At 37.2% G+C, this 13874-nt stretch overlaps 2 protein-coding genes across 2 annotated transcripts in view; one reads left to right on the top strand and one right to left on the bottom strand.

Moving 5' to 3' along the window:
- Positions 1 to 288: 288 nt before the first annotated feature.
- On the top strand, positions 289 to 9473 carry LOC107663985 (transmembrane protein 178B-like). Its single transcript, XM_016454429.1, has 4 exons — positions 289 to 952; positions 5960 to 6073; positions 7283 to 7420; positions 7618 to 9473. The coding sequence occupies exons 1-4, from the start codon at positions 574 to 576 to the stop codon at positions 7866 to 7868; spliced, it is 882 nt and encodes a 293-aa protein (XP_016309915.1). The 5' UTR covers positions 289 to 573; the 3' UTR covers positions 7869 to 9473.
- Positions 9474 to 10914: 1441 nt separating this feature from the next.
- Positions 10915 to 13874, bottom strand: part of LOC107663938 (growth arrest-specific protein 2-like) — a 23040-nt gene continuing 20080 nt past the window's right edge. Inside the window, exon 8 of the mRNA XM_016454346.1 lies at positions 10915 to 11124. Within this exon, the coding sequence (XP_016309832.1) occupies positions 10915 to 11124 (210 nt within the window). The remainder of the gene's footprint in view (positions 11125 to 13874) is intronic.

Below are 13874 nucleotides of genomic sequence, written 5' to 3'. Positions count from 1 at the left end.
CCGAAATGGAAAAGGCATCCATTTCGTGGAACGCCCCACCAATTAGGCCAAATAATGAAAGATGTTTAAAAGTCAAGGCGAGCAAGATAACTAATAGGGTACAGCCTTGAAGAAATATTTAAACAGCTGGTTGGATCTGTGATGCTGTGCTCAATTTGTAATCAATAAATGACCCTCTCATGTTTATCACTTATTTCTCGTGTTCCCGAGGCACTAATTGGTCTCTTTATCAGTTCGCTGAGGCCCAAGAGGAAAGAGAGCGCATTGCACTTTCACACCAAGCACCACTCACTCAGTACTGGTCCTCTCCTCGCATCGCCTCTCCTCTCCTCTCCTCATCTCATCTTCCCATCTCTCCACCTCTCCTCAACTCAAAAGCAAAACAGATGGTGGAAACGCAGCACATCTGTCCGGTCGCTCTGCAACAATAGAACGCATCGAGTTGGAGTCGAGCCTGGTCATGTCAGCGTGCGAGAACTGCTAGAGATCCGGTGTGTTTTCTGGCTTCGCCTTTCACAACGGCTGCCGAGGGAGGACCGCGCGTCTGTCTGGGTTCTCCAACGAGCGGAGAAGATGGCCGCCATTAAGATTTTAACCAGCGCGGGGCTTTTCTTGGCGTTTTGCGCTCTGGTCTTGTTGGCTATGGCCATCTGCACCGATTACTGGTACGAGACGGATGCTCGGCGGCATCGCGAGCGCTGTAAGAACTACGCAAACAAGCGTAACGATCCCGGATACATATACATCTCCAATAACAACTTGCCTCTCCAGATGCCTCCAAAGGGCTATGAGAAGAAAGCGACGGAGGCGCGCGTGAAGCGGCACGCTCCGGCTTCGGCGACGGCCATGGAGTCTCACTGTAGCCGCCAGTTCAATTCCACGATATCCGGTCTGTGGAGACAGTGCCATCGCGAGGGCTTTGACCTGGAGACCGAGGATCTCATTTACAAAGGTGATGGTGCTTTGTCAGTCACTGGAGCCTCGGTCCAGGCCGTTTTTGTTTTGAAGCGAACGGATGTGCACGTTCATCCAGCGGTAAATTTCCCACGACTGTTATCAGTGCACTTTTCCTGTTTGCACCGTGCCTACATGGCATTAACCTCCGCTTAGTGGCATTTCATTTATTTAATGATGTTATGAAGTTTAGTTGGAAAGCGATGTCAATAGTAAAGGGGAAATGTGGAAGGCCTAATCAGATCAATCCGAGATCCGAGGTGCTGAATGTGTCCTGTGTGAAGACGGCGCAGATAGTTGCTTATATACCACGAAAAAGTGCACTTACAGACTATTTAATTCTTCTTTGCTACATAAATGCATTAATGGATCGATGACAAATAAGGATGTCTGAGATGATAAAAAAAGCGATTTAGAAAGAGACATGGAAACCTGAATGGTGTTTACACCATACTGATTTGGCAGAGTTATTCCTTTTTTTAAATAATAAACATGTATATAATATTTTAAAAGAACACTTTTTTTGCAATCTCTTAAATTACACCACCTAGATGGTTTTGACTTTAAGTTCCACAAAAAGGAAAATATATATAAATAAAAATCTTCATCATGAACCAAAGTCATTTTTTGTACGATTCACATTTTAATGTATTTTTGAATGGCATATCTGAACAAAAAGAGGGTTTGCAGATCTTTATTGTTCTCTCTTTTAAAATGGTTTCTACCTTGAAGTAGGCAGTTGAATAAAGGCATTTGTTTTTGAAGTTTTTGAAGATCACTGTTTTCACTGTTTATTTTATTCTTACCAAAAAAGCACAAACTCACAGAACTTAAGAGCATACCTGATTTTTGTTGTTCTTGTTGTTTGTTTTTTAAAAGAGCATCTTGTCTTTGTCTCTGGGATTCTGGGATGACAATGGAAAAGTATAAGGCTGCTCTGATGCTGAATCATTTACACAGAACCAAAGCAACACCAAATGTGTTATGTAATGTATGTATTCTAAATCTCATGTAATCTAAATGCTCGGGGTTGACGAAAAGAAAAAGAAAATTACTGGAGGAAGGACTGTAATGCACTGTTCAAGTGTGAAATATAAATTTAGTACCAGCGAATAGGAGTATTGGTTTTTGTAAAACAAATTATGACCTACTCAGATAATACTATGATAAGGAATACCTAGACTATATAGTTTATCAGATAACATTATCCATAAGATGATTAGACTTAAGCAAAATGATCATATTTTACTTACCCTCATCATATGAATACTAATCTCATGTATAAGAGGCTTACAGCACTCGTCTCTACCGTTTGGTACAGTATTCTTTGATAAAGATCGCATTCCACATTATGTTCAGGCCTTAAATATTAAGTGTGAGCTTTTACAGCAGCCATTTCTCTTGCTGGGTTGCAAAGAGAAGGAACGCTGCTCACTTGACCATATCTTCATCAATAATTTGTTCATTGATTTTCCCAGGTCACCGTAAGTGGCTCTGTAGATGTCATGAATGATGAAGTAGTGATGGTGTGCAACCACTCCAGTTAGACTGTGAGCCAACACCTAGGAATACATCGCTTCCAGATTTATAGTCCAACCCTGCATTATCAACACAGTAATCTTTGTGTTCACATAAAGCAGCCAGAACATTGTTCTTGATCATCCCAAATGAATATATTTGGTCCTACATTTAAAAACAGTACAATATAGATGTTGACTTGTCCTAATGTTTAAAAATAATCACAATAACCGAGAACTGTAAATCCACCAAAGCAAACTGACAGTGATCCTTAGAGAACTGGAACAGTTCAGACTAAATCCAATGAATATAGTACGCCATGTGTCCTCTTATCCAAATTTAAAATGCTTTAAACATATCAAAATGCTTTAAAAAGCTGAATGAGACTAAATGTTAAGCATCTTTAGAGAGTAATCTATCACAATAGGTGCATTAACATCAATAAATGAGCTGCAAATTTGATGTTTTTAAAGAACTGATCTGCAGGGTATTCTTTTCTTTTCTTTTAACTTTAGTCCACCAATTAATTTGAAGTCTCTTTGTAGTTTCCATCAGATCACAGATATTATTTTATGTTTTTCATTGTTTACACAAATAAGAGTGAAAATACCAGCTTTTTCTTCATCAGAGGATGAACAGTTGAATGTGCAAAGTGTCTTTGTGACAGATTTTCAGGCTTTGATGTGTCTGTTTGTCATTATGTCATAGAACAAGCTGTCACAATATATTTGACACATAGATATGATAAACATGACACAACTGCTCAGCTCACGCACAGGGTCTGTACAGCAACAAACTCAATACCTTTTGTGCCTTTGAGTCTTTATAGAAAATACTTCAACAAATCAATTTAACACAGTCCAGTTTCTGTAAAAACTGTAATTAAATGGCGGCTCATCCTTTTCTTTATCCTTGACCTCTCCTCTCTTGTTTTGTCTAATCCACAATATCAGCAATTGACCCAGCATGCTTCTAATGACAGAGAATCCAGTAAACCAGTTTTACACACTCAAGTGCAGCATTTGTGCTTTATATTCTGTGGTGAATAAATCATGTTTAAACTAGGCATTTTGATGTAGCAGGATGTGGTCATGCTCTGATGGATTATATGAGAACCAATTTGTTGTGTTTTAGTCATTCAGTTGACTGATGTTGCTGAAAGCACGTTTCTGCATCATCAAATCTCTTAGAAGATTATGATTGCTATTAGTGAAGTGTAAACGGGTGATTAATATCTGTTACTCAGTTACTTGTTACTCAGCGTCCTGGTCTGGATCTGGGTCTTGGCTTATGGTCTCAGACAAAACCACATGGTCTTCAGCTAAGGCTGTGTTTCATCCACTAAAATGTGAAATACTTTTGACTTAATTGTCAAAGTTAGTAGATTTTTACAAATATGATGCAATCACTTTTTATCACTTGTTTTTTAGTTCTGTAAAATGTATCCATTTAAAGGTCTGTTTACAAAACACGTTCATGCTCTATTCAATTAAACCTTTGCTTTTGATGGAGCAGTTCGAAGTACTAATAATTCAAAATTATAAGGTAGAAAACTCTGGTCTCACTTTGACCCAACTGGCCATGCTAACCTTTATGTAACATTTCACATTATAATACTCATATTAATTTTGAGAAATGCTATGGGAAACTTGCTGGGGTTTAACGTATATCGCTGACATTATTGTACATTTTCTGGCTGTTTGAGTAGATTTACTGGAAATATGTATAGTTAACACTTTTCTGTGTGCTCCAAAGCTTACTTCCAATTTTAAGTTCAGTCAACCAATTAGGTTTTACAGTGGCAGTGACAATGTATAGAAAATTTGAAAGTATTCAAAATAAAAATTTATTGCTGGGAATCTATGGAAGCCCATTTCTGCTAAAAAAAACTGCAACTTTTTATCTCATAATTCAGACTTTGTTTCTTGCAATTCTGAGAAAAAAGTCAGAATTGTATTATATACGCTTAGAATTCTGACTTTTTTCCTTGAAATTCCAAGTTTGAGTCTCACAGTTCTTAGTTTATATTTTGCAATTCAGACTTTTTCCACCATGGAATAAAAAAATTATAATAAAAGGTAATTGACACTTTTTACTTGCAATTACATGTTTATATCTCACAAGTCATACTTTACTGAAGTTAACATCTCGCAATTCTGACTTCATATCTCTAATTATATAAAAAAATTAATCTGAACAAAGTCTGAATTGCATAATAAGAACTCAGAATCACAAGAAAAAAGTCTTAATTGTGAAATAAAAAGTTGTGATTGTGATTTTTATTCCATGGCAGAAAAGGGCTTCCATAGGAATCTGAAATAAATGTTGGCTGAGAAAGTTTCCCCTGTCACCAAGGAGGCAATCAACTATATACTGCAACACAGCTAAATGAGCGATATAGAGGCATCCAAACAGAAACCCACTCCATGTCTTCCATCACCATCACCTAGTCTAACAACTGGAAGAGTGTCAAACCATACCACGCACGTTGCAACACTTATGAATAGAACATGAATGCCTGCTCTGATTTATGCAAATCAATGCCAGACCAAATCATCAGCTGGATGAAAGCTAAAAATAATGTTGATGTGGGGGAGAAGAACACAAAGTTTACCTTGAAAAACCCTGCGTAGCCTGTGGCGATAGAAATGTATTTGTTATGCAAGTCATTGCAACATTTCATGCTATCTGATTTACATTTGAGGTTTCTCTGATAAAGATTTGAATTTTTACCCGATTAAGCCTGTTTTATGTCCAGAAGGAGGAAACCTTATGAAAGAAAATGACTGTAGATGGTTTCCAGCTTCATGAAGTGCAAGATAATTATTCTGAGGTTTACACTTGCCTGTTCAGGATTCATACAATTGTCAACAGTGAGGAAGGCAATCAGCACTAGACACACACAACACACTCACACTTATGTCATTCATGATGACGCAGGATCTTACAGTGCCAACCAAGTGCTTGTCTTTAATAAAAAATACTATGTAATGTTATACTGTTTAGGAATTTCTACTGATGCATGATGGTTTTTATTTTATTTTATTGGCATGTTTTTTTTTTTTGGTTAAACATAACTCTTCCCTTTAAAAATAGTAGTTTTGCAGTCATAGGCTTTATTTCAGTGACATTAGTACAGTCCAAATACTGAGAGATTTATAGACAGTATTAAAGGTTTAAATGAAGTAGGTTTGTTTTTACAGCCTGGTGCTCTAATTTTACATGAAAATAAAATTAATATGAAATGCAACTGTGACATTTATGACCCTGTGCATTTGATCATATGCACCTAATTGCTCTCCAGGAAATAGACTAATTAAAGTGAATACAAGCATGGGCCTCTTGTGGCATTCTGTGATCACAACAGACCTGCTGATCCTCAGGAGATTATAGCCTCGGACTGATTTGCTTTTCCTAACAGTCACTGTAAATGTCATTGAAGAGTTTACTTCTGCACAATGTTTGATTCATTGTTTTGTTCAAATAGGGTTGATTCAGAGATGCACCCCTGTGAAGTATCATTACACCTCTTCAATCCTGCCTCGACACCTTCCTGTCAACATCACCAAGACCATCCGGCAAGATGAGTGGCATGCCCTGCGTGAGTCTGACAGTCTCTTTTTTACATGTGTCAGATTTACAAAATTCATGTCTTGGGGTTTGAGCCGTTCATTATTGCATAAACAATTGTGTCTGTGATGTGCTTGTTCCAATGCAATATTTATGAAACACACTTATTTTCTTAGAAAAGATTGTAATTGATCCTTTCCTAGTTGTAGGAATATTTTGGTAAAATATGATACTTCTGCACGTGACCCTAGAGAGGACAAACCGTGTGTAGAATGGATGGATGATACTATTGTAACCCTCCTATACTTGATATCTTACATACACACTTTCAGTCACTGCCTACACTAAACAAGAGTCATTATTTCACCAAAAAGGTCAAACATTTTATAGTGCCCGGTAGCCTGTACTGACAAACATACAGAATACCCACTGATGTGAATATTTGATTAATTGATAATAATTAAATGTTTAAAATGACAGTAAAGACATTTACAAAGTTACAGAAGATTTATTTTTTTAAATAAATGTTATTATTTCGAACTTCCTGTTCGTCCAGAATCCTCAAAAATGAATCAGTTTACACAAAAATTTGAATCAGCACAATTATTTGATTATTGATTATAAGAATTGTTATTTTTGAATGGTAGTGAATAGACAAATTACTTCATAACACTTTATTTTAAGGTGTCCTTGTTACACATGTTACATGTACTTACTATTATAATAACAATAAATTATGCATGATTACATGCAAGTAACCCTACACCAAACCCTAACATGTAGTTAATTAATATTACTCTGCACTTAAATGTATAACAAGGCACCTTAAAATAAAGTGTAACCAATTACTTTATTCAAGATAATGTATAATAATGTGTACAAGACGTAATATGCACAGAAAACATATATTTTATCATTGATTATTATTTCCCTACCCTTTTTTCAAATTAATATTTTATCTGGCCCTGTGTGGCCAAAAATTTGGTGCATTGAAATGTGCTTTTTATTTATTTATTTTATTAGGTATAATCGGCTGCTTTGTTGGCAAAATGTTGCAGGAATTTGTTTCGTTCCTGCCTTTGTAGTAATGTGAAATAATAATAAAAAGACCTTGATGAATAAAAGAAAAGCATTGAGAATGCAAAAGTAAATATTTAACATGCAATAGAAGTCATCACTAGATGCTTACAAGCCCTGAATTGTACCAAACGAGGCTTAATGTTGGTGTTTTGTGCTGCAGATCTGCGGAGGATGACAGCAGGTTTTGTGAGCATGGCTGTCTCTATCATTATTTTTGGCTGGGTCATCGGAGTTCTTGGATGCTGTCAACAGCATGATCTCATGCAGTATGTAGCTGGACTACTCTTCCTCATGGGCGGTAAGAGACAGAGTGTGCGTTTGTGCGTGTGTGTGAGAGAGAAAGAAGTAACTTGACTGCTCAAATTTTTTTTTTCATTCAACAAGGTGCTTTGAAAATAGATCAAAAGCTTTGCATCCTATATTTTTGTGATCTAAAAGGAAAGGGTGTTTCATGAATGTTTGATGATACATCTCGAGTAATTTCCCCTCTGGCAGGAACCTGCTGTATTATCTCCCTTTGCACGTGTGTGGCGGGCATTAACTTCGAGTTGTCACGTTACCCACGTTACCTGTACGGCCTTCCGGAGGACATCAGTCATGGGTATGGCTGGTCCATGTTCTGTGCCTGGGGCGGACTGGGTCTCACCCTGCTGGCCGGTTTCTTATGCACGCTGGCCCCTTCTTTAAGCAGCCCCTTGGCCCGCACCACAGTCCACAAATCCAGGCACGAAAATGGGACTGTGTGATCAGAGACTTCTGGAGCAACACACAAATGTATACAGTGTCTACATAAGGACAAAGCATCTGGCCTATTCATCATCATGCAGTATATTGACTGGATCATTTCTCTTTCCATGTTCATATGACTCCAGTGACTCTTGTTGATCACCGTTGTCAACACAACTTGTGTACACCGTCCATTTGTTTAAAAGGTTGAAGTCTGTAAATGGCCTGAACACTGCTGATAAAGTCAAATGGAGACACAAGCACAGACCACCGAGCATCTTCCACCGTCTCACATGTCTCACTCTGGTTCTTTGTGGCACAAAAAAAAAAATCCATGAAAATGGGGATGGAGAAGCGAGCTGGAGGCGACTGTCTTCTCTCCAAGAGGATAAAACGATGCTCTCTTTTCAAAATCACACAACTGCACAGAAATCTTTTCAAAGACATCAAGACGACAAATAAATCCACGTTTTTTTTTTTATAGCTGACTGGCGGTGTGGAGGATTGTGAGTCCGGAGTGAAGAGGGGAGCAACGGAAACGAGAGAGAAAAGTATTTCTGTCGCTCAAGCTTCGAGAAGCACATTTCCCAAGGCCTCAAAGAGTCCGTATGTGTAAGAATACTTTGTTTTGTCTAGATTTCAGGTCTATTTGTATGAAATTATGCTTGGGATATAAATGGAGCCTTTTCTCTCTTTGTTATGATTGTAACGATCGGTGACATGGCTAGCTGTTTTGAGGAATCTGACCAAATTTGAAGAATTTCGGGCATGTGAATTACCAACTTAATGAAAATGTTTTGGGGGTATTTCTGAACATCATTTCTCATGAAGCCTTATTGCTGTTATGAGCACAACATGATTCGAATTAGAGTTATACGAGAGCTCAGCACCTTCCAACCACAACTGAATGTTGCTGAATAGTCAAGATACGGTTACAGCTCGGGCTGCACATGCAAGATTTTGAAGGAAATTCAGTGTGGTTTAGCCACAAAAAGTGAAGATAGAAAAGCGTTATGTACAGAATTTAAATCAAGATGATGGATTGCAGGTAGAGTGTTTGATATACAGTACGGTACATGACACGCAACAAGCTATAATGTTTACATCATGTAATGTTTGTACTTAGATGACTCCAACCAAACAATATTTTAAAAACCCCAACAGGCCTGGAGGTTTTATTCTAGTAATAATCTAGTAATATCTTTTTTTTTAAGTGAGTGTTTCCACATTATCATGAATAATTCCTATTGATTCTTCTCTCACCAATGGATATTATTTATTGAGGATGCTACTGTGAAAAGCACAGTTTCCATAAATCATTTACCAGCACCTCACATGTCTTTGCCAAATGTTCATTGATAATCTCCTAGACCTCCACAGAACCCAGATCAATTCTTGAGCACAATGTACTGATGTTGATATTCACTGTGGGATGAAACGCAATAGATAATGTAAGACTTTAAAGATGGCAAATACTGTGGATGTATTCCAAGTGCGCACTGGAAACTGTGCAGTCCAGTCATTTTTAGGGTAAAGCTTACAGCTGATGTCACAGACATAAAATGAACAAAGCCAAAAGAACAAATCCCTTTAGGTGGATAGGAAAGTGTTGTATTGACTGAAAATATAGTGGCAAAGAAGTAATAAACACCACTTGGGAAAAGATTTGTGTTAAACGTCTGAAAATGTGAATGTTTTGGACAGGATTTGAAAAAAGAGCACAAGAACAATGTGGGAAAAAAAGCTTTTCTAATAAAAGCAGCTTCAGCTGTTTTGTCATTTATGGGGAGATATGAGAGACATTTGTACAAAAGCTGCCATATTCTTTGGCAGCTGAAGTAGCACAACTTTTTTTTTTATTTTCGGGTATGAACTGTTTTTACTGGTTCATTTCATAATTACAGCTGGAGAAAACAAGCATTGTCTCGCATGCCGTCATATTGATTAATTTCAGTGTATTTAGATTGTGTCAATTTTTTTAAATGATTTTATTTTATGAAATAAAATGTTAGTAGCATTTCATCACGAGGTACTTTTCATTTCTATTTCATTCAGTTTTTTTTATTAAAATAGTTTTGAATGTTATAGCCCACTTGGGCTTCAGTTTGACTTAACTGCTAAATGAGCTAAGTACATGCTTGGTGTAAAAAATTACAATACTAATTATCCTGAGTACATGAATGGAAGCATATGAGGCAGGTGGGTCATGTTTAATTCACTTTCTATTCTAGACGAATTTCCACATAGAAAGGCAATATTGCAGTAATGCCACGTGCTGTACTGAAATACAGTTAATAATTTGAAATGGGGCACCACCTAGAGGATCTTTGTGGAACATGTTCACTTTAAACCCTCATTAAGAATACAATACAAGTACAATTACAGTATTTGTAAAGTCAAACAATCAGCATACAACATACATAAATCAGAATTAAAGGTTAAAATAAAATAAAAATATAGTAAACCAATATTGACTTCCCAGTAAATGATTCAACAGAGATCCTGCCCTTTATGTTTTTAACATTTAACATAAGAAAAAAAAAAGACACAAGGAGAGAAAAAATACTTAATATCTGTAAACAAAACCCAGGAGATACAGTATGAGATACCATATAAAAAACATATGGGTAAATATTCTTTTGTGTCAGGGACTCAGGTGTATCAAATGGTGACCCAGCACATTATCAAAATTGTATCTTACAAAAGTAAAGAGAATGTTCTTTAAAAATAAACTTTAAAATGTATTAATATAATCATGTACTGTATAGATTCATCAGTATGCAACATTAACATGCCTTGGGCTGAATATGTAAGCAATTTTATATGTTAGCAATTTTCTTTTAGCTTGTATAGTTTTTTGTTTTCTCCCTTTTTCCCCTTTTTTTAAAAAAAGCATTTTCGTCCTCTTTATATTTTTTGAGTCACTACCCAAAAGGTTGAAGACCACTGCCCTGATGAAAGATTAATTAAATTACAAAAAAAAAAAGATCAAGCCACCTGGGCTACTTCCCTCCTAGAAAAAAAAAGCCTGCTGTTGATTTAACAGAAGTAGCATTTACTGTCACATTACTTCTTGAAGCGGGAATGAGTACCCACGACCAGATAACTGTCCCGGGACAGCTCTCTCTTGACTGGGGACCTGCCATTAGGCTTGTAGGTTTTGGTTCCAGGCCGAGCGATCTCAGTCATCTTACAGGGGTCATGCTTTGACAAGTAAGTACCAAAGGTCTCCCATCCACCGCCAACACGAACCATGGCATGTTTATCATTCAGCATCTGTAAAAGCGAGAAAGCACAAGAGAATGTTCCCCATCACATCTCAAATTAAGAATTGTGTTTAATATAATTCCTACAGTAAAATTTATGGTGAAGGAAATTACTTATAAAAATGTGTCATGTTTCTGCCATTAATGTCTTAAAGTGCCCTATGCTACAAAAAATGCTAACCCTTAAACCTACCCCACACCTGACCGTAACCTTAACCAGCGAAATTGACTGCACGACGGGATTGGCGCTGCGTGGTAAAGAAAGTTGCAGTTCAGGAGATAAACGGTTAATAAGATTATGCGATATGAGATTGTTCCGTAACTCCAACCGGACAATGGCACCTTTTTAGTTACACCCAGCGTCACTACCCCCTCCTACCCTGCGAATTTCGAGCAATTGGCTGGAGCCAGAGCCAATGGTGAAAGTCTTTGCGCGAGGAGACCCCACCCCATTTTGGAGGTTCTGCCCACTTTTGGAGTTCACACCCCATTTTGGAGATCTCCGGTCTGCAGTTATATCTACTTGAACAAGTGGGCGGGCAATAACGGCTTGGGATTCGTTTTAAAAACGACTCGTTTCAATGATTCAGAGTCGACTCTTTCTTTTGAGAGACAATAACTTTATACACGGTGCACTTTCAGTTTTAAAACTTTGCAGGATGTTTTCATTCACTTAGAGCTGTGTTACACACTGCCTGAAAGGTAATTTTCAAAAATCCATAATAGGCGCACTTTAAAAATTATTGCAAATCACATAGGCTACAATAAAAAAAATGTGCTCCCGAGTGATATTTACCTTTTTTTTGTTGTTTGTTTGTTTTTTGTATTATTAATCTTCACACTTTATGTCTCATATAAGCCTATCTGAAGCATCTGATGCTCCTCACTGATAATTGTTTCCTTGGTAAATACAGTAATGCTAACTTCTGAAAAAATTGTCAGGACAAAAGTGTGTTGTGGTGACAACTATGCAGTCACAGTATTTGAATCATTTGAATTTATGGCTGGGTAAAAAATATAGATATCTCGATATTAATCGATTCTCATTTTTACAGAATGATATCGATTCTTAAATCCCAAGAATCGATTAGTCTAGTCTGTTTTCCCATCCAATATATCGCAATAAGCATTGTGCTTTGGTACTTTTAATATGAAACATAGTCTCAGATTTCAAATTCTGTCCATTGTATTGCAGTATTCAAACAAAAAATGCCGCTTTGGCGCTGTTTAATGTGGAGTGACAGATCGCTAGCGCCTCAGTTCAACAGACGCGGCAGCGCGAGGCACACGTGAACTGATCATCTCCTCCACATTAATAGCAGTTTCAGCACAAAATAAACATGACTAAACATCCGAAGGCAAGTTAAAAGAACGAGTACAACTTTACAATCCGTATCTTGTCTCATATAATCGCTCAATCAGTGTTTCAGCCACGCAAAGACGTCAATATAACGTCTTGTAAACAATGCCACGTAACGTCACATTTACCTTAGAAAAACATATTTGGTGACCATAAACTCATTAGTCAGCTGAAAAATAAACTGTAGAGAGGGGCATGTTGCTAAATATATGCACCATATAACCAGGGGCGCCGCTAAGGGGGGGAAAGTTAGGACGATTCTAAGGGCCCACGCAGTTTTGGGGCCCCCAGAGATCTGTTTTATTAGCAGTAACAGTACTAGTAGTAATGCAATAGAAATTATAAAAGTATTTACCAAAGAGTTACAAATAAAACCAAATTACGGCTTATTTCTGTAATTTTTAAGTCAAACCGTTGCAGTCTGTCAGTCCTATAATGTCAGTGGATGGGAATCACCGCCACCTGTCTCTCAAATGGACCATTGACACTCCCAATTGAGATTGTAGATAGAGTATCAATGATCCATTTGAGAGATAGGTGGCAGTAATGCACTTCTAAGTCTGCGATCCGCCATAAAGCAAGAAGAAGAAGAAGACGCCTCACGCGCAGGCGGAAGAAGACGCGAACGCGTTCAGGACAGTTCAGACATTGCAGTGAAAATCAGAGGTAAAAAACTATATAAGTACTGTTCAGTTTCTTGCACAGACCGATCGTTTTGTGTCTTTTCATATCAATGTATCATCACGAGCCGCAGGGTTTAATTTGGTTTTGTTTGTGTATGTTTTATGAATCTCAAAGCCGTGATTCCCATCCACTGACATTATAGGACTGACAGACTGCAACGGTTTGACTTAAAAATCTCAGTTTGTGTTCTACTGAAGAAACAAAGTCACCTACATCTTGGATGCCCTGGGGGTAAGCAGATAAACATCACAGTTTCATTTTTGGGTGAACTATCCCTTTAAGTTCTCATGCTGCAGCAAACGGTTTATATGTATTTATATATAGGGCTATATAGCCATCTAGAGGTTACACCCTGATATTGCAGATGATAAATGGTGCATAATTTAGAGGTTAATATTTAGTAAAATCCGCTTAAAATAATAAAAATATTAAAGAAAAAAAATATTATTGAGCTAAAATCACAAACGCACAAATATATATTCGTTCTCATATAACTCTGTCTTCATTAATTTGGATGTTCATCTATAAGTGTTTGGGCTGTTTAATATTAGGATTTTGTTTAAAATCCCCCACCGCGGCCACGCCCCCCAGCACCCTCAGGTACATTTTAAATGTACAGAAATTCATTAGTATAACCTGAAAGTATTCCTAAGATCTTATTCTATTGAAATTTTGGTAACACTTCACAATTTAAAGTAAAGTTCCAGTTTAAGTTA

The sequence above is a fragment of the Sinocyclocheilus anshuiensis genome, unplaced genomic scaffold, assembly GCF_001515605.1.
Source record: "Sinocyclocheilus anshuiensis isolate Anshui unplaced genomic scaffold, SAMN03320099.WGS_v1.1 scaffold2129, whole genome shotgun sequence".
Classification (NCBI taxonomy): Eukaryota; Metazoa; Chordata; class Actinopteri; order Cypriniformes; family Cyprinidae; genus Sinocyclocheilus; species Sinocyclocheilus anshuiensis.
This window is presented reverse-complemented; position numbering and strand designations above follow the sequence as displayed.

Bases quoted from the DNA above. Each gene is read 5' to 3' on its own strand.
- LOC107663985 (XM_016454429.1), top strand. From the start codon at position 574: ATGGCCGCCATTAAGATTTTAACCAGCGCGGGGCTTTTCTTGGCGTTT. The intron at 6,074-7,282 runs GTGAGTCTGACA...TTTGTGCTGCAG, and splicing joins AGATGAGTGGCATGCCCTGC to ATCTGCGGAGGATGACAGCA. The intron at 7,421-7,617 runs GTAAGAGACAGA...CCCCTCTGGCAG, and splicing joins ACTACTCTTCCTCATGGGCG to GAACCTGCTGTATTATCTCC.